The sequence below is a fragment of the Musca domestica genome, unplaced genomic scaffold (genome assembly GCF_030504385.1).
Source record: "Musca domestica strain aabys unplaced genomic scaffold, Musca_domestica.polishedcontigs.V.1.1 56, whole genome shotgun sequence".
Classification (NCBI taxonomy): domain Eukaryota; kingdom Metazoa; phylum Arthropoda; class Insecta; order Diptera; family Muscidae; genus Musca; species Musca domestica.
This window is the reverse complement of record NW_026712356.1, coordinates 1756844-1777034: the sequence shown is the minus strand read 5'-3', so window position 1 is coordinate 1777034 and position 20191 is coordinate 1756844. Positions and strand designations below refer to the sequence as shown.

Below are 20191 nucleotides of genomic sequence, written 5' to 3'. Positions count from 1 at the left end.
TACCATTGAACGAAATGTATCTCTTGGTTGGTTGTTGGTGCTGTTCATTGTTGGTATGACACAAAAAGTGAAAAGTGCATAGCATTCAATTTACAGAAGTGAAGTGAAGTGAAAAAATAAGGTTAAGAAAAATTCTACAGAAATGCAATACTTCATCTAAATATAGAAAATTCTTAGAGAGGACAAAGAAGAAAGGATTTCTCCTCTAAAATGTCTTCTCTGCATAGAAAACTTCTAGATATGATTTCTTTCTTTCTCCAGGGGTCTGCTATACAGAAACTACTTAGAGTATCTTTATGAAAAAGCCTCTATATGCAACATTTAAGACATTTTAAGCCTTCCAAGATTCATCAATACATACAATACGTACAAGATTTTCCAAAGGTCACCTATCTCCCGAATATAAAATATTTTCTTAAGATTATCATACTGTGCTTATAAGGTCAATACAGTAGACCTTGCTACAGTATATAAAAGACCTTTAAAATATCGCTTATAGAGATAAAACATAAAATGATTTTCTATATAGGGAAGGTCTACTAGAGGTCATCTTTACGAACAAAAGACCATACAGAAAGTCTTTTCTCGTACAGGAGACCCTGACAAAGTTTTTTTTTTTCGCACAGAACAAAAGGTCTTCTTTCGAAAGGGTCTTTTTTCTACGAAAGATCTTGAGATCTTTTTTTGTACAGAAGACCTTGGGAAAGTCTTCTTTCGCACAAAAGACGTTCAGAAGGTCTGTTTTGGAACAGAAGACCTTGGGAAAGTCTACTTTCCTACAAAAGACCTTGAAGATTTTTTTAAAAAGACTTTCAGTAGTTGTTCTTTCATACAGGAGGCCATCAGAAGGTCTTCTTCCTCACAGAAGATCTTTGGAGCAAAAGGTCATCTTTCGAAAAGGTCCTTTTTTGTACGACAGAACATCTTGAGAAGGTCTTCTTTCGCACAGATGACCTTGTGAAAGTCTTCTTTAATACAGAAGACCTTGAGAAGGTCTCCTTTCCAAGAGAAGATCTTGAGAAGGTGTCCTTTTCAACAGAAAACCTTGAGGTCTTTTTTCATACAGAAGACCTAAGGTAGGTCTTCCTTTTTACTTCCTTCAGGCGAAAGAAGTTTCGTACAGAAGACTTTGAGAAGGGCTTCTTTGGTACAGAAAGCCTTGAGAAGGTTTTTCTTCTACGAAAGGTCTTGAGATCTTTTTTTGTACAGAAGACCTTGGGAAAGTCTTCTTTCGCACAAAAGACGTTCGGAAGGTCTGTTTTGTAACAGAAGACTTTGGGAAAGTATACTTTCCTACAAAAGACCTTGAAGTCTGTTTTTTAGAGACGTACAAAAGATCTGAAAAATATCGTTCAGTAGACACATAGGAGTTCTTCCTCGTACAGAACTCGTTGAAGAGGGTTATTTTGTACAGAAAATTTTTAGAAGGTCGTGTTTCGTACAAAAAAAAAAAAAACTTGAGAAGGTCTGTTTTTATACAGAAGGCCTTCCGGCAGAAAATATTGGGAAGATCTTGTCTGCAAAGGAGGCTATCTATAGAAAGCCTCTAGAAAGTCTTCTCTGAACAGAATTTCTTTAGTATACCACATTTCGGAACACCCCTACATAGAGAAACCCTTCTGGACTTTTTCTTTGCATAAAAGGCCTTTCGGAGAACTACAATGTTAGATGACCATTCGTATGCCTTCTTGGTTTACAAGATCATTTATGGGTCCTTTGGCTGTAGAAAACTTTTAGAAAGTCTTTTGCGTTTGGAAAACTGCTAGCAGGTCCGGAAGATCTTTTGATCGTCTTCTCTTTATAAAAACATTTACATAATCGTATCTCTCTCTCTCTTATATTCGCTATGTATGGAAAACCATGTTTAGTTCACTCAAAAATCGTTCTTAACATTTCCCTAACCTCCCTCGTATTTTCCAAAATATTCCATTGTGCTATGTTATGCAAGTGATTCCATTTGTATCATATGCAGTTTTCCCCTATTGACAGGCTACATCTGTTCTCCAACTAGCTACGTTATGTTTCCTTATGAATTCCGTTCTGTAACCTAAATTGCAGTCTATCTCTGTGCATAGAGAGAACTACTTTTTGGCCAAACAAATATTTCTTTCACAAGCCAGATAAGGTAACCAAATTCAATATTTTCCATAGCACTTCACTTCGAGTTTCAGACAGTGGCAGATAAAAGCAACAAAATACATATTGGCAAACTTCATTTACGAAAATTCAATAGAATTTCCTTTTCTATGCAATTCCTGTTTGCAAACATAGGCGCGCATACACACATACATATCTAAACTTACTATGATTTGCAAGTTGGAGTCATCGTTTGCCTGTGACATCATTATCTTTAGAGCCAGAACCACATTTGTTCATCTTGTTTGCCAAAAAGGAAATCATATTTTCCAGGTGGAATATGGCATTGATATGAAGTCGAGATGGGCAGGATTCTTTATTGGCATGGCTGTTGTTGAAAGGTAAAGTTGAATTTACGACAGACTCATTCTTGGATATCCGTCGAGATTGTAATAAAATATGGCAAGATATTTTTGAAATATTAACAAATGGCATTTCAGAAAAAATCGAAACATTTTAAATGTGATTGGGGAATCATATCTGTAATTAGAAAATTCCAATAGTAATTCGAATCATTTCAAGGGAAATTCGAGAAATTCAATTGTTATTCGAATTGTTTCAGTTGTAATTCGAGAATAGCAATTGTAATTCGAAATAATCCATTTTAGAATAAGTTTAGATTTGTTCGAATTGGTCACCTTTGACACGAATTATGGCCTTCAAACGGCCTATGAAACGGTCACACGCTGTCCGAATTTTGCTCTGCAGTATTTTGGCCCATTCCCGGCGAAGCGCTTGCTTGAGGTGATCGACACTTTCGTATTTTTTAGTGGCAGCCTTGCTTTCCAAAATACTCTAGACACAATAGTCCAACGTATTGGTATCCGGAGATTTTGGCCTCATTTTGTAACCATTCCTGGGTGGCGCGTGCTGAGTACGATGGTGCTTAGTCCTGTTGGAATGTGCAAGGTCTGCGGAAAAAATGTTTGCGTGCCCAAGGCTTTAATACACCCTCCAGAATATTTTCCCTATAATATTCGGCGTTTATTCTGATGCCACCGTAGAATAATACGAGCGGAGAGCGACCGTGGGCCCACATCATCACCATGACCGGCACTTGAGTTCTGGTGGCCAACCGAAGGTGCACATTTTCAGCTGACCACTTTGGCAAGTAAACACGATCATTTTGTTTGTTTACAAACTGCTGGATAACAATTTTTTTCTAATCGGAGAAAACAAAATTCGGCAGTTCACCACTTTCGCCCAAGTGAAGCAACTCTTTAGCTCTTTTGAGTCTATTTTCTTTGGAATTAATCTAGTTTTATTTCGGATTATTTTATTTGGAATTGGAATAATTCGATTCATTCCAATTGTAATTCGAATTATTCCATTTGTAATTCGAATGATTCAGTTTTTAATTAATGAAATATTTCGAATTATAAATGGAATCGTTCGAATGACAATTGAAATTTGAGGTCCTTTTCATACAGAAGACCTAAGGTAGGTCTTCCTTTTTTACTTCAGGAGGGGAAAGAAGTTTCGTACAGAAGACTTTGAGAAGGTCTTCTTTGGTACAGAAAGTCTTGAGAAGGTATTTTCTTCTACGGAGGATCTTGAGATCTTTTTTTTTTTTGTACTATAATTCGAATTATAAATGGAATCGTTCGAATGACAATTGAAATTTTTCGCTTTATAGTTAGAATAATTTGAATTACAAATGGAAAAATTTGAATTAGAAAGCGAATAATTCGAAACACAAATGGGAAAATTCGAATTACAATTGAAAAAATTCGAACTATAAAGCGAGTTCTCGAATCAAAAATGGAATTTTCGAATTAAAAATGAAATGTTACGAGTTAAATAAAGAAATATTCGAATTGCAAATGGAAAAGGTGTAGTAGGTTTTTTAAAAGTTGTTCTTACGTTCTCCTTGATCTACCTATTTTTACCACTAACTAGGTATACTCTTGTACCACAGGTGGACGATCGGTGACAATTCCCAAACCTACCCTTATATCACTCAAGTCTTTCTTAACCAATCCCTTAACAAATTTCTATTTCACTCCAATCAACGCTAAGTCGACTACTATTCATTAAAATAATTTCTCGAAAAAATAAAACCAAAAAACAGTAGCACTAACAACAAAAGCAACAACAGCTTCATCATCTTTGAGTAAAACGCCGCAAAGTAAACATCGTAAATGTGTGTGTATATGTGTTTCGCTTTTCAAGTGGAACTTGATTGATTGATTCGAATTTTTTGTATCTTTCCCCTTAAACTTTTTTTGTTAATTACTTTACGTCGCTTTTTTTTGAATAACTTATTTATGAAACGGTAAAAAAATTATGAAGTAGATTCAAAACAAAATAAGCTCAAAGCTAAAACCTAGGAAATAGTTTACGTCGGTTTTATTAAATTTGAAAGCATTATACGAGGGTTGCAGTTTATATCTTGTATCCAGAATTGGATTTTAATGTAAAAGGGATGGAGAATAATTCTTTTGTGCAGCTACCCGGTCCCCGTTGCTGGTTATAAGTTGTTGTATTTAATAATTATTTTTAGGAGCATTATAATCTTTAAATTAAATAGAATTGTATAAACCATATTAGAATGATTTACCTGCATTCTATTCAATTGAATGAAAAACATTGAAAACATTCTCAAAGGGGCTTACTATGTATGATGAAGGTATCTAGTCTTGTTCACCTCCTGAAGAATTCTAGGCAATTAAAATTAACTCCTCTTTTTTATAAGATTGAGGTCAATTATTTTCTACACCTCGTCCCTTGAGATTACGATAGAGGTCGACCAATTTAAGATAGATATTTGAAATGTTGTTGCCTTCCCGCTGAATGAGCTCTCATCCTTAGATTGGTGATCTTTACCGGCAATAAGTGTATAACAACGACTCATTTCGTGGGACAAAATAGAAATGAAAATTAGTTATTGTCAACCAAACTATTCAGAAAATTTCTTAAAAATTGCCAGACTAATTCGATGTATTGGTTTCCTTTTAGGCACAACTCCAATGTAAGCTTTTTCCAATGAAATAATTATTTTAGTTTTTAAGGTTTTCAAATGATATAAGTCGATGGCGAAAATCTTGCGATTGACCATTTAGGCTAGTTTACTCATGGTCCAAGTCATAAATAAAGCATTAAAAATTTGCTTACTTTACTCTCGAATGAAAAATGCTGGGGAGCGGGAGTGCTCGAAAACTACGAATTTTATACAGGGTGGGATAAAAAACTGCAACACAGTCAAATGTCATGATTTTTACATTTTTTTAAACTTAATTTAATGAAAGCAAACAATTTCAGAAATAGCATCAACTTTTAGAATAAGTTTAGATTTGTTCGAATTGGCCACCTTTGGCACGAATTATGGTCTTCAAACGGCCAATGAAACCGTCACACGCTGCCAGAATGTTGCTCTGCGGTATTTTGGCCCATTCCCGGCGAAGCGCTTGCTTGACGTGATCGAAACTTTGGTATTTTTTAGTGCCAACCTTGCTTTCCAAAATACTCCAGACACAATAGTCCCACGGATTGGTATCCGGAGATTTTGGTACCTTTGTGCGCTGGAAGTTAAGCGAGGAATCTCATTTTGTAACCATTCTTGGGTGGCGCGTGCTGAGTCCTAATGGAATGTTCAAGGCTTTAAAACGCCCTCCAGAATATTTTCCTGATTATATTCGCCATTTATTCTGATGCCACGGTCGATTAATACGAGCGGAGAGCGACCATCGGCTGTTATGGCGACACACACCATCACCATGGCTCTTGAGTTCTGGTGGCCAACCGATGGGGCATATTTTCAGCTGACCTCTTTGACAAGTAAACACGTTAATTTTGTTTGTTTACAAACTGCTGGACAACGAATATTTTCTCATCGGAGAAACCCAAATTCGGCAGTTCACCACTTTAGGACAAGCGAAGCAACTATTTAGCTCTTTTGTGTCTATTTTCTTACTGTTGCGATGTAAGTTCTTTTTGGAATTTCAATGCCTTTACTCCGAATTTATTTTTCAATATTTGACGATATGTTCAGCCCATGTGGGTTTCGATCAAGTAGCTTCTTTACTTTTCGGACAATTCTGCTGATGCTGCTGTTTTCTTCCGTCCACTTCCTTGACGTCAGGCTAATCTACCAGTATCACGGTAACGAGCGATGGTACGAGACACAAAATATTTATTTACATTTAAATGTTGGAGTGCTCTAACGATAGCCACTTGTGGTTTCAGGCAAATATAAAGAAGTCACACTATCACGCTTGAATTCCATCACGCTTAACTTTTTTCTGGAAAATTCTCACCAACATGCTTTTCTACGCTTGTAAACAATATAATGAGCTGTCACTGGAATAATTTTAACAGCTGTCGGACGAGTGGCTTAGAAATGAAAGCAATCTGAAGTTGGTTGCATTTTTTTCATATCATATATTTAGCATGTAGTTAAGGTTAGGGTCATAATAGAAGCTTATTGCTTTTTGAAGCTGCCCGCAAAATATTTAGGGGTTGAAATGGACCAATAACTGATAATTTATGTGATTTTACAGTCGCTCTACAGATCGCAATTAAAAACTAATAGACACGGAATTTCGCAAGATATTAGAGGCATGGCAAAAGCTGTAGTACCCGTTACAAACTTCGAATACAACATTTGAACCAATTTGGGTTAATGTGTCGTTAAAATCATCAAAATATCGAACATGGGGAGATACCGTTATATGGGGGCTATACGAAAACGTGTACCGGCATGGCCCATTTACGAATCTAACCTACTACTACTCTACTGGCAAAATGCACATAAATGCAAAATTTTAGCTTTCTATTTCAATTCTTTCGAAAAATGGTGTGATTACAGTTGAGAGACAGTGACAGACAAACGGGCGTCGCTAAATCGTCGTAGAATTTTACGCCGGTTCAGAATATATATACTATTTAGGGTCTATCATGCATATTTCCAGGAGTCACCAACTGAATGACAAAGCTTATATACCCTCCATAGAACAGCAGTATTTATATATACCAGTGATTTTAGTTATTGGAATTATAATTTTTTTATACCCTCCACCTTGGAAAGGAGGGTATATTAACTTTGTCATTCCGTTTGTAACATCCTTAAATATTCGTCGTAGACCCCATAAAGTATATATATTCATAATCAGCATAAAATTCTAAGTCGATTTAACGATGTCCGTCTGTCTGTCTTTCCGTCTGTCTGTCTGTTGAAATCACGATACAGCCCACATTATTTGACGTAGAGCGCCAAAATTTAGCAGAGCAATTGGTATTGTGTCTAGGATGGTTGGTATTGAAAATGAGATATATCGGTCCACGTTCTGGTATAGTCCCCATATAACGGTACCTCCCGATATTCGGTATTTTGATGATTTATGCCACATTATTTAACGGATTTGTCTGAAAATTGGTATTTGTAGGTAATAACGGGTCCCTGTATGTGTGGCAAAACATAGCATGTATAGGTCCACGTTTTGGTATAGCCTTGATATAATGGTACCACCCGATATTCGATATTTTGATTATTTTTGCCACAGTTTTTAACGGATTTGTCTAAAAATTGGTATTTGTTGGTCATAGTGAGTTCCAGCTCCGGTGGCGAAACATTGCATGTATGGGTCCATGATTTGGTATAGCCCCCATATAACGGTACCTCCCGATATTCGGTATTTTGATGGTTTTTGCAACATTTTTTCACTGATTTGTGTAAAAATTGGTATTTGTGGGTCATAATGGGTCCTAGTTCGTGTGGCGAAACATTGTATGTATAGGTCCACGTTTTGGTATAGTCCCCATATAACGGTAGCTCCCAATATTCGGTATTTTGATGATTTTTGACTGATTTTTTCACGAATTTCACTGAAAATTTGGTAGTTGTAGATCATAATGGGTCCCAGTTCGTGTGGCGAGTCATTGTAATTATAGGTCCACGTTTTGGTATAGCCCCCATATAACGGTACCTCCCGATATTCGGTAATTTGATGATTTTTGCCCCTTTTTTTCACGTATTTGTCTGAAAATTGGTATTTGTAGGTCATAATGGGTTCTAGCTCCGTTGGCGGAACCTTGCATGTGTAGGTCCACGATTTGGTAGAGCCCCCATATAACGGTACCTCCCGATATTCGGCATTTTAATGGTTTTTGCCACATTTCTTCTAATGTTTCCTTTACCCTAAGGTGGAGGGTATTAAAAGTTTGGCCCGGCCGAACTTAATGTTTTTTTACTTGTTCAATTATAATTTCAATTCTTTGAGGTTGTTTTGTGTTTCAACTAGAATTGTTGATAATCTAAAAACCCATACCCATTCTCTCACTAAAAAATCCCTCTATAAACCTCTTCTTTAGTGTTATAAATGTGAACATGCATTTCTAAAAACCTACTTATTTTACAAATTCAATTTGTAATGCCATATAATAAATAGTGAGCGAGTGACATGCTGATGGATTACCTTGCAAAGTGACATAAACGCAGATGTAAGAAATTTTACTTCACGGAATGAATAACCTGAACTTATAAATATTTAATAATGCTGCTAGATTTCAATTAGTTTAAGAATTATTTTTAAAATTAGAAAAAATACCTCCCTTTATGTTCAAAGAACAAAAGAAAATGTAATAAAAAATGCCACAAAATGAATGCAATATTTCTTGACAACACCACACCAAGAACCAGTTGAACTCCCTCCCTTGCCAAACATGTTGCCTGCATAATAAATGTTTAAGCCATACATATTTTGAATTACCTGGCCCACCAAGTCAGTCAGCCAGCCAGCAAGCCAATTTCTTACTTAAGGCCAACCCATGGCCCCATTTTTTTTACTTGCTGGTAAGAAATAAAATTGTGGCATGTTGCATGCTAAGAGTAATTAAAAACCTACAAAAAATGGCAACAGGAGTTATGCAGAGCCATTGCCGAGGGGGAGTTAAAAGCCAGCTGAAGAAGTCTGGTAATTTATTTATTTTTTTGCCTTCTTCATTCATTGGTTCGGTGTTACTTTCAAAATCCCATTTAATCGTATATCAAAGAAAATGCAATTTTCAATTGCAGCTGAATTCGTTCCAGAAAATGGCCTGCCACGTCGTTTACGCACCGCATACACCAACACCCAGCTGCTGGAACTGGAAAAGGAATTTCATTTCAATAAATATTTGTGTCGTCCACGTCGCATTGAGATTGCCGCCAGTTTAGATTTAACCGAACGACAGGTGAGTATCTTGCTTTGTTTCTAGTCCTTGAAAGGAGTCGTAGGCTATAATTAAGTGCAATATAAAGGAAATTAGTTTACTCCCTGTGGCCTTTTGAAAAAAAGGGTAAGGTATTTTTTGTTTTGCACACAATGAATGTCCTTTTTGCATTCCTTAGTGGAACTTTAATTATTGCGGATTCCACTGATGTTTGTTCATTTGCTACTTTTTATTTTACAGGTAAAAGTGTGGTTTCAAAATCGACGCATGAAGCACAAGCGCCAAACCCTGTCGAAAACGGACGATGAGGATAACAAAGATAGCCTAAAAGGTGATGATGATCACTCCGATAGTAGTAAGTGACGATTGACTTATGTTTTTTTGTTTCTTTTGTGGGTTTAGAGATATTTTTTTATATTTATTGGATTTATACGATTTTTGTAAATAATATTCAGATTTACCATCGAAAAACAGTAAATTATACAGTCCCAGAGTAGTTGCGAAATTTGAAATACCTGGAAATGATTGTCGAGGCGTTATGGAATCTATATATTCTACATCAATAATAACTTCCAAATTAATTTAATGGTACCCGCCTGTCTGGTTGTGAACTCTGTCACACCAGTTTGTATTTTGTCTAGGATTATAGCCAATGAAAATGGCTTATAATGGTTCATATTTAGCAATAAGCCACCGTTATTTTAAAGGTTTTAGTCCGCATTGCCACATAAATGTAAATAATCTTGCGAATTTTCAATATTTAGAATCCCATATAGGCCGAATATTGTATATAGCACTTATGGAACTGAAACTCCCGATATGTAATCTCTGCCAAAAATATTCACTTGATGTCCAATAGTTGATATAGCCCCGGTATAATATTTCTTCGTGGCTTCTGACATATTACAGGTATTTGCTGTAATTTTTATACCCTCCACCATAGTATGGAGTTTGTCATTCCGTTTGTAACACCTCGAAATATACATTTTAGACCCCACAAAGCATATATATTCTTGATCAGCATGAAATTCTATTTCGATTAATCAATGTCCGTCCTTCTGTGGAAATCACTCTAGCTTCCGAACGAAATGCAGTAGATTGATAAAATTTTACCCAAATGTGTACTTTGTCTGCAGGACTTTTGGTATTGAAAATGGGCTATGTAGGTCCACGTCTTCGTATAGCCCCCATGTAATGGTACGGTATATGCGGTATTTTAATGATTCTAGCGACATTTTTTACCGTAATTGTTTCAAAATTAATATTTAAAGTTCGTAATAGATGATACGGCTTAAGACAGAAATTGGGCCATGTAGGTCCACGTCTTCGTATAGCCTCCATATAACGGTACCTCCCGATATTCGGTATTTTGATGATTTTAGTGATATTATTTACCGGAATTGTTTCAAATATGGTATTTGAAGTTCATAATAGATACTACAGCATAAAACAGAAAATGGGCCATGTAGGTCCACGTCTTCATATAGCCCCCATGTGACGGAACCCCCCGATATTAAAAATACGGTTTCAATATATGAATATGCAATCTTAAAAAAAAACAAGTAAAAAAGCTATAAGTTCGTCTGGGCCAAACTCTGAATACCCTCCACCACTTGGAACAAATTTGACAATTTTCAAAGGAATAAAATCCGTTAAAAATTCTTTAAAAATCTTAAAAATACCGTAAGTAGCCGTTATATTAGGGTCTATACGATGATCTGGACATGCATCGTCAAAATAACGAATGTAGGGAGGTACTATTATATGGGGTACTATTATGTTGTAACAATTCCGGTGAATAATGTCGCTTAAATCATCAAAATGTCAAATATCGGGAGGTACCGTTATATGGGGGCTATACGAAGACGTGGACCTGCACAGAAAATTTTCTGTCATAGGCTGTAGTAGCCATTACGAACATCAAATACCAAATTTGAAACAATTCCGGTGAATAATGTTGCTAAAATCATCAAAATACCGAATATCGGAGGTACCGTTATATGGGGGATATACGAAGACGTAGAACTGCACACACAATTTCTGTCTCAGGCAGTGGAATCCATTACGAACATCAAATACCAAATTTGAAGCAATATCAGTGAATAATGTCGCTAAAATCATAAAAATGTCAAATATCAAGAGGTACCGTTATATGGGGGCTATACGAAGACGTGAACCTGCAAAGATAATTTTCTGTCATAGGCTATAGTATTTATTACAAATTTTAAACAATTCGGGTGAATAAGATCGCTAAAATAATCAAAATACCGAATATCGGAAAGTACCGTTGCATGGGGGCTATACCAAAACGTGGACCTACATGGCCCATTTTCAATACCATAAGTCCTGCAGACATGATATACATTTGAGTACAATTTTATCGACTTAGGTAGAGTGTTTTCCACAGACGGATAGACGTCCGTCCGTCTATCGCTAAATCGACATAGAATTTTATGCTGATGAAGAATATACCATACCATGGTGGAGGGTATAAAAACAAATTAGGATACTTTAATAGGAAATACCAACTAATATGGAACTTATCTACACTTTTTCATAATCGGCAACCTTATGTGTTCCTGCAATTATATACAAATGTTTATGGACTCTGTACTTATTTATTCCACGTTCTGATCATATGTTTCTGATTTATTTGTTTATTTTTCTTTCGAGATGAAATTAGAGATCTGAAATTTCGTTTTATGACCTTAATAGAAAATGCAATTTATCCCTCTTCCAAAGTTTTTAAAATTTTCGGATTAAGCTTCATTTTAAACCTTAAATTTTAGGCATATAGTGTTTTAGACGATATTACGTATAACAAAATGTTAACCCTCAAATGAGTCAACAGAATAATATTTTTTATCCTTTTTCAACATATAGTTAAATACTCCCTTTATACGGGATCGTAGCAAGTCAATATATGCTTTATTTATTTATCATAAAAAATGACAACACATTCTAAATTATAAGCCGTCGACGGAAATATATCTCTGTTCTCATTATATATTAAGAAAATATTTGCATCCCTGTTGCCAGAAAGACATACAAATATTTCCTAATGTTTTTAATTAGCTTGTTCTCGGCCTTTTTTCGAGTTGATACCTGAAAATAACATCAGATTTCGTTTATGGCATAAAGTGTCGAAGGGAAGATCTAGCTTTAATAGTTTTTATAAAAAAATTACTCCGAAATTTACGTGTTACAAGAGAAAATATTTTGAGAGGTATTTCGTAACATTAAATAAGGATATTTATTTATAGAGAGCTTTGAGGATTCAGGAATCAGTGGTTTAAAATATGAACCATATTGATCCACTTTTTTTGAAAATCCCCTTTTATAGGCCAAAACCCGACTCAAATATTTTTTTAAAATTTAGTTATATTTCCATTAAATTTCGATAAAAACCTGATATTTTGAGTTCTTATTATGTTGAAACGCTTCAAGCCAAAAAAGTGTCCATGAGAGTCCATGTTATGTTACAGCCCTTATATAAAGATACCGCCTGATTTTAGTAATTGCGAGGGTTTGGCCATATATTCCAATTGATTTACCAAAAATATATTTTAGTTTTTGGGTTTAAAATCAAGAAAAAAAGAATTTCCTGGCGTCTAGGTGAAATTTAGACTTTTCGTATTTTCTGGGACCTATTGTAGAATTTTACGATCAATACATTTGCTACGATCTGCTACGAAATTTTGAACTAAATTTTTTGAAAGAGAGCAAAAAACAACCTTTTGGAAACTCGCTTGCGGGTTAAAATTGCTGACCAAAGTAATACTCGCACTGTTGTGAGTAACATTGCTGAAGACACTATATACCTAAAATGGATTAACTCCAAGGAATCTAAATCTGAAAATTTCAAAAAATGTGGAAGATTGCTTTGCGATCTAAACTTTCAAAAACACTTTGTTCTCAGTGGTAATTTTATGTAATCAGTAAAATTTTTCATGACAAAAATGATTTTTATAGAAAATCTATTCCAAAATATGATAGAAAATCCACTTCCTAAATACTAAAATATTCAATTTTGGAGATTGAAAGTTTCTATCCATGAGGGTAAAATGTTAATTTTTGTAATTATTAACTTTTTTTGTTAAACAATATTTTTGCTTTCCTTATACTAAGCAATATTCTTAGTTTGAGGCAAGAACCAAAGTAACCACCCATAATCTAACAATCCTTTTTCCGAAAAAAAATAAACCTTCCATAACACGCTACTCCCCGTCCAATGAAGCTTGGCGAAAAAAAAATCAGTAGAAATCCAGATAGCAACTATACTGAAACTTATCAATCATTGTCAGTCAATGGATACAAGAGTTGCTTTGATGTTGTCGTTCGTTCATTCGTTTTTTTATTTTCTTGAATTATTCTTGTATTCATCTTTATTTTGACTTGACGGAAATCGTATAAATCCAATGATACCCTTTTTTGCTGTTGTTGTGAGTAAGCGATTCGGTTCACATACATTGAGGGTTATAATTTAGTTTGGATTGATTAATTTTTTTAACATTTCGTTTTTGCAATAATTCAAATTAATTAATTTTATTATCTTCTTTCTTTGATGTGTTGGTTTCTTGTTTCGCCATGCAGATTCTAATTCTAAGAAATCATGTCAAGGTTGCGAATTGCCCTCCGATGATATACCGGATTCCACATCGAATTCAAGGGGTCACAACAATAATACACCAAGTGCTACGAATAACAATGCCAGTGCTGGGAGTTGTAAGTATAATATTATTTGAAATTTCGTAACGCTCTAATCCTAAATCTAATTCTCCCTTAGTGACACCAAATTCTACCCTGGAATCAGGCATATCATCCAATTTATTGGGCAGCACCACCGTATCGGCCTCCAATATGGTCAGTGCAGATTCCAGTGTGGCCTCCAGCGGCAGTCTAGATGATGATCTGGAAGAAGCTCCCATAAAAGTCAAGAAAAAAGATGATCAACACATCAAAAAGGAATCATCGGTGGTGTCAACATCTACCCAAAAGATCTCACAATACTCTGGCTATGATACACCCATATCCATGGGCGGTGGTATTGGCTCGGGTTATCGTCGTGATTCCGATACATCTTCACAGCATAGTCAGGCCACGGCCAACAGTAGCACTGGACCAGTGGCTGGTAGTAAGAGACGTTTCCAAAATTCCAACAATTCGTCCAATAACAATGCTAACATGTCAGCAGGAATGGCAGCTGAGAATAATGGTCCCTTTTATCCGGGAGGTTATTATGGCAAACAACAACAACAACAACAAATGCAACAGTCACCACAACAACAATTACATGGGCAACAACAACAACAGCATCATCAACCCCAACCACCGCCTGGGCCACCCGGACAAGATTATTACGGCAAATATGATATTGAATTCGCCGCAGCAGCTGCTGCTGGTGGCTCACCACAACATTTGGTTCATCGTCTTCAACAACACCAACAGCAGGCACAACAACAGCAAATTCATGTACCCAATGGCGAATATCTTAGTCCCAAACCAGATTTCATGTCTTCGGCCCAGAGTTCACCGCACATGAAAGGTGGTAGTGGTGTTGGTGAGAAACTACACCATGGTACCACAAATGTTTTCCCCACTCAAACCCAACATGGCCAGCACATACAACAACCATTCTATAATCACCAAGCTGGTGCTGCTGGTGGTGGTGAAGCTATGCATTTTCAAGGCAACCATGGTTACAATCAACATTCTCACCACACGGCTGGCAGTGGTGGCGCTGTGTTTGGACCCCACAATCAACACCAAATTCCCAATGAGTTTGATGGTTCTGGCAATTACTACGATCCCAAGGGCCATGTAGCAAATGGTGCTGGCTCAGGCTATTACGACCAGCTCGGCTTTCAACAACATCAACAGGGTGATTTCAATCATCACAATCAGCAGCAATTGCATATGTCTCACATAAATTCACCCACTGCTTCGGCTTTGGGTATTCACATGGAGGGTTCGGCGCCACCAGTCGCGGCACCTGGTGGTGGTGTCGTCCAACACAATCAAATGCAACATCAATTTTACGGTAATCATCATTTGCATCCGCATTCACATCCGCCACAACATCCCGGCCATCCACAACAGGGTGGTGTTGTAGACCATCATTACAATCCGCATGGTTATAACCATCATGGACATGGCTCACATTTTGGCCACCATCAACAAGTCTTGAATGGTAAGTGAGTTTTTGTTTTGTTAATGTCTGGAGTAAAAAGGGAAACTAAGTGTTCGGTCGAATAAAAGTTTCGGTGCGTTGGAGTTCGGCCGCTTAAGGTCATTATAGCGACGACATTCTACGGTAGGGATTTTTGACATTCTTGTGACTAAATGTATTTTTGGCTTTTGTACGATCATAAAGAGCTTGATAAATTGATTAAGGTCTTAAGGGTTGCACAATTCCGAGGTACAAAAGTTTTAAAATTTTTTTAAAATTTAAAAAATGAACCATGAAAAGGCAAGGCAAGATTGTAAATATGGGCCTGTTCATGATAAATTTTTGGTCTTCGGACTACAAATATACCAAATATTATGGGATTTATATTAAGCGATGGGGGAATGCTGGAGCTCTACAATTCTCTACCGACATCATTCGGCGGAGGGTATAACAATTTCGTTATTTCGCTTCAAAAACTTCTCGAAATATTTGTCGGATACCCAATAAAGTATATATATTCCTGATCTGCATAAAAAAAAACCCATCTGTTGAAATTGTGATAGGGCTTGTTATTGTCCAGATCAGGGCAAGATAGGAGTGTCAAAATTATTTTGTGATTGTGTTTAAAAATAAAAAATATTGTAAGTGTTTCTTTGCCTCCCTATAAACAGAGTTAGTTTAACAAAATATCCGACAGTATCTTCCTCATAGACCACTTAAATAATAATTAATATTTTTAAAAAAACCATTTTGACAAAAAATTCAAAACAATATATATTTGTTATTGTGTTGATCAACACACCATAGGACTCTTCGTCGGCCAATAGAGCAGCTGGCAATCAAGTTTTCTGTCAAAATATATTTTGAATTCATCCAATTTGCCCTATGAATAAAAAAATTTTGATGGTCTTGTCAAGAAAATTTCGAAATAAATTATATTATTTCATGATTTTGAAAAACAAATATAAATAAATTATAATATATATATATATGTAGGAAAATTGAATATAATATAGATAAATTAATATATATATATATATATATATATATATATATATATATATATATATATATGGGAAAAATGAAGGTCTTATACAGGGTGAAATAAAAACTGCAACAAAGTCAAAGGCCATCATATCATCAAATTTTAAAATAAGTTTAGATTTATTCGAATTGGTCACCTTTGGCACGAATTATGACCTTCAAACGGCCAATGAAACCGTCACACGCTGCCCGATTGTTGCTCTGCGGTTTTTTGGCCCATTCCCGGCAAAGCGCTTGCTTGAGGTGGACAACACTTTGGCATTTTTTAGTGCCAACTTTGCTTCCAAAATACTCCACACACAATAGGCCAACGGATTGGTATCCGGAGATTTTGGTGGTCAAATGAAGCCAGAACTTCATTTTGTAACCAATCTTGGGTGGAGCGTGCTGAGTGCGATGGTGCTGAGTCCTGTTGGAAAGTCCAAGGTCTGTCGCCAATATGTTTGCGTGCCCAAGGCTTTAATACGCCCTCCAGAATATTTTCGCGATAATATTCGGCATTTATTCTGATGCCATGGTCGATTAATACGAGCGGAGAGCCACTATCATCTGTTATGGCGGCCCACAACATCAACATGACCGGCGCTTGGGTTCTGGTAACCAACAAAAGGAGCACATTTTTAGCTAACAAGTAAATACGATAATTTTGTTTGTTTACATACTGCTGGACAACGAATGTTTCCTCATCGGAGAAAATCCTAATTCGGCAATTCACCACTTTAGGCCAAACGAAGAAACTATTTAGCTCTTTTAGGTCTGTTTTCTTTCCGTTGCAGTGTAAGTTCTTGCACTTTTTGGAATTTCAATGGCTTTACCCCGAGCTCATTCTTAAATATTTGCCGAAAGGAATATTGCGATATGTTCAGTTCATGAGCCATTTTTCGGCCACTGCGACGCGTGTTTCGATCAAGTCGCTTCTTTACTTTTCGAACCATTTCTGCTGATGTTGCTGTTTTCTTCCGTTCACTCCCTACCAGGATTACGGTAACGAGCGATGTTAAGAGACACAAAAGATTTATTAACATTTAAATGCTGAAGTGCTCTAACGGTAGCCACTTAAGGTTTTTCAGCCAAATATAAAGAAATCACACTATCACGCTTGAACTCAATCACGAATAACTTTTTTTTCTGGAAAATTCTCACCAAGGTGCTTTTGTGCGATTGTAAAGAATGTAATGAACTATCACTGGAATAATTTTAGAATCTGTCGGACTAGTGGCTTAGAAATGACAGCAGTCGGAAGTTGGTTGCAGTATTTTCATCTCACCCTGTATATGTAGGGTCTTCACGAAGGCGTGGATCTGTTCAGACAGTTTTCCGTCATAGGTTGTAGTACAAACTTCAAATACCAAATTTAGAATAACTTCGATGAAAATCGTAAAACAAATCATCAAAATACCGAATATCTGGAGGCACAGATATATGGGGTACAGTTATATGGGGTCTTTGCCAAAACTGGGACCTATATCTACAGTTCTCCCAAAAGATATTTACAACACACTGGGAAACAACATCCCCAATTTACAGCAAATTCGATTTGAAATTGCTACTAAAACACCTAAAAAAATTAAATCTGTCGATACAGTTAGATGTGACCTGTACCAAAATGTAGACCTATATAGTCAATTTTCAATACCAAGAGATACCTGCAAACATAATACACATCTGGGTCAAATGTAATTACCCTACTTCATTTCGTTCGGAAGCTAAGTGATTTCCACAGACGGACGGATATCGCTTAATTGACATAGAATTTTATGCTGATCAAGAATTTATATAAACTTGGTTGGGTCTGCAATGTTTATTGCGAGATGTTACAAACGAAATGACAAACTTAAAATATTTTCCATTTTCAATTTCAATTTGGAGATTAAAACGTATTTGTATACTTATTAAAATCGAATCTTCTTTTGCAGATAACCATGTCGGGCCACCTATGCCAGTAGATGGTCTCCTGGACAGTGAACCACCACCGCCACACGTTCAAATGCCAACAAATGCTGTGGCCGCCAATTTTGTTAATCCTGCAAATGTGCCGCAAACGGCTGCCATGACACAAGCACACCACAACAATAATTTCCCGCAAACTGCCGGACCGGGAGGCAATCTCACCGGTATGGTGGAAAATTCCAATAGTTCATCGGATTTTAATTTCTTAAGTAATTTAGCAAATGATTTTGTGCCCGAATATTATCAATTGAGTTAGTTAATGTAAATGGTTTAATTAAGAAAGTCAGAAAAAAATACATAAATAATTATATCATAATTAAGTGTAATATTTTTTTATATAAACAATTCCAATAACATTGAATAAATCCAAATCATGTATATAGCTAAATCAATTCTTTGTAATTCCTCCTCTTTATAATTGTAATTTTTCAAATGTGGTTTACCGAAAGAGAAAAAAAACAAATTGCAAAAAAAGTTAATAGAATTTAACAAGTGTATTAGAATAGTATTAAGACTTAAACATTTTTTTAAATTATATCTTAATTTTATTAAAAAAATCTCTCATTTTGTATAAATACAATTTTTTTATGTTGTAGTATTACTAATGAAACTAAAATCATATTAGCATCTTCGAATTTGATTTTAAAAATCAATCAATTCTGTCAGAAAATGAAATAACTTTAACAAAAAAGAAAAAAAATCAATAAAAAATAACACATTTAATATGAATAGTAGTTAATTATCTTATACGTAATACTGGTAGTAATTGTTTATATGGAGGAGCATACATTGAATCCGATTTCGATTCAAGTGCAATTTTTTTGTAAATATTTTTCGATGGTAGTTATGATATGATTAAATTATAAAAAAATAAATAAAATATTATCTTTAAATAAAAAAAAATAAGTTTTTTTTGTGGTAAGCGAAATTGACGTTTTCAGTTTGGAATTCCGTTGGCAACTTAATTAAATTGTAAAGTGTGTACGAGGGCATATTCGAGTTATAAACTTTGGATCAAAATAAAGACTCCTAAGATTCAAATAACCTAATTGTTATTCAATATTAAAATTTGGGGTATAGTATTAAATAGTGCCATCAAAAAAATAACAAGTAAGCCACTAAAAAAGGTGTAAGTTCGGTCGAGCCGAACATTGAATACTCTCCACCATTTGGAACGAGCTTGGAAATTTTCAAAAAAAAAAAAAAAAAAAAAAAAAAAATAACATTCGACAAAAATTCTGTTAAAATTTTAACAAGTCAAAAAGTAGTAAGTTCGGCCGGGCCGAACTTTGAATACCCTCCACCATTCGGAACGAATGGGCCCTATACAAAGACCTCAACCAGCATAGATAATTTTCTGTCTTAGGGTGTAGTATTCAATTCGAACTTCAAATACCAAATTTGAAACAATTCCGGTGAATAATGTCGATAAAATCATCAAAATACCGAATATAGGGGGGTACCGTTATATAGGGGCTATACGAAGATGTGGACCTGCACAGACAATTTTCTGTCTTAGGGTGAAGTATCCAATTCGAACTTCAAATACCAAGTTTGAAACAATTCCGGTGAATAATGTCGCTAAATTCATTAAAATACCGAATATCGGGAGGTACCGTTATATGGAGGCTATATGAAGACGTAGACTTGCACAGACAATTTTCTGTCTTAGGGTGTAGTATCCATTTCGAACTTTAAATACCAAATTTGAAACAATTCCGGTGAATAATGTCGTTAAAATCA

The 20191-nt window shown here is 35.6% G+C and overlaps 1 protein-coding gene across 2 annotated transcripts in view; it reads left to right on the top strand.

The window, feature by feature from the left end:
• Positions 1 to 19283, top strand: part of LOC101893281 (homeotic protein proboscipedia) — a 155181-nt gene extending 135898 nt beyond the window's left edge. The window contains exons 4-8 of one of the 2 annotated variants that reach the window (XM_059128646.1): positions 9164 to 9306; positions 9526 to 9640; positions 13879 to 14010; positions 14072 to 15475; positions 18415 to 19283. In XM_059128646.1, the coding sequence (XP_058984629.1) occupies positions 9164 to 9306; positions 9526 to 9640; positions 13879 to 14010; positions 14072 to 15475; positions 18415 to 18704 (2084 nt within the window). In that variant the 3' untranslated portion in view covers positions 18705 to 19283. Of the gene's footprint in view, positions 1 to 9148; positions 9307 to 9525; positions 9641 to 13878; positions 14011 to 14071; positions 15476 to 18414 lie in introns of both variants that reach the window. The other variant, XM_059128645.1, reaches the window with a different exon arrangement.
• The last annotated feature ends 908 nt before the right edge of the window (positions 19284 to 20191 follow it).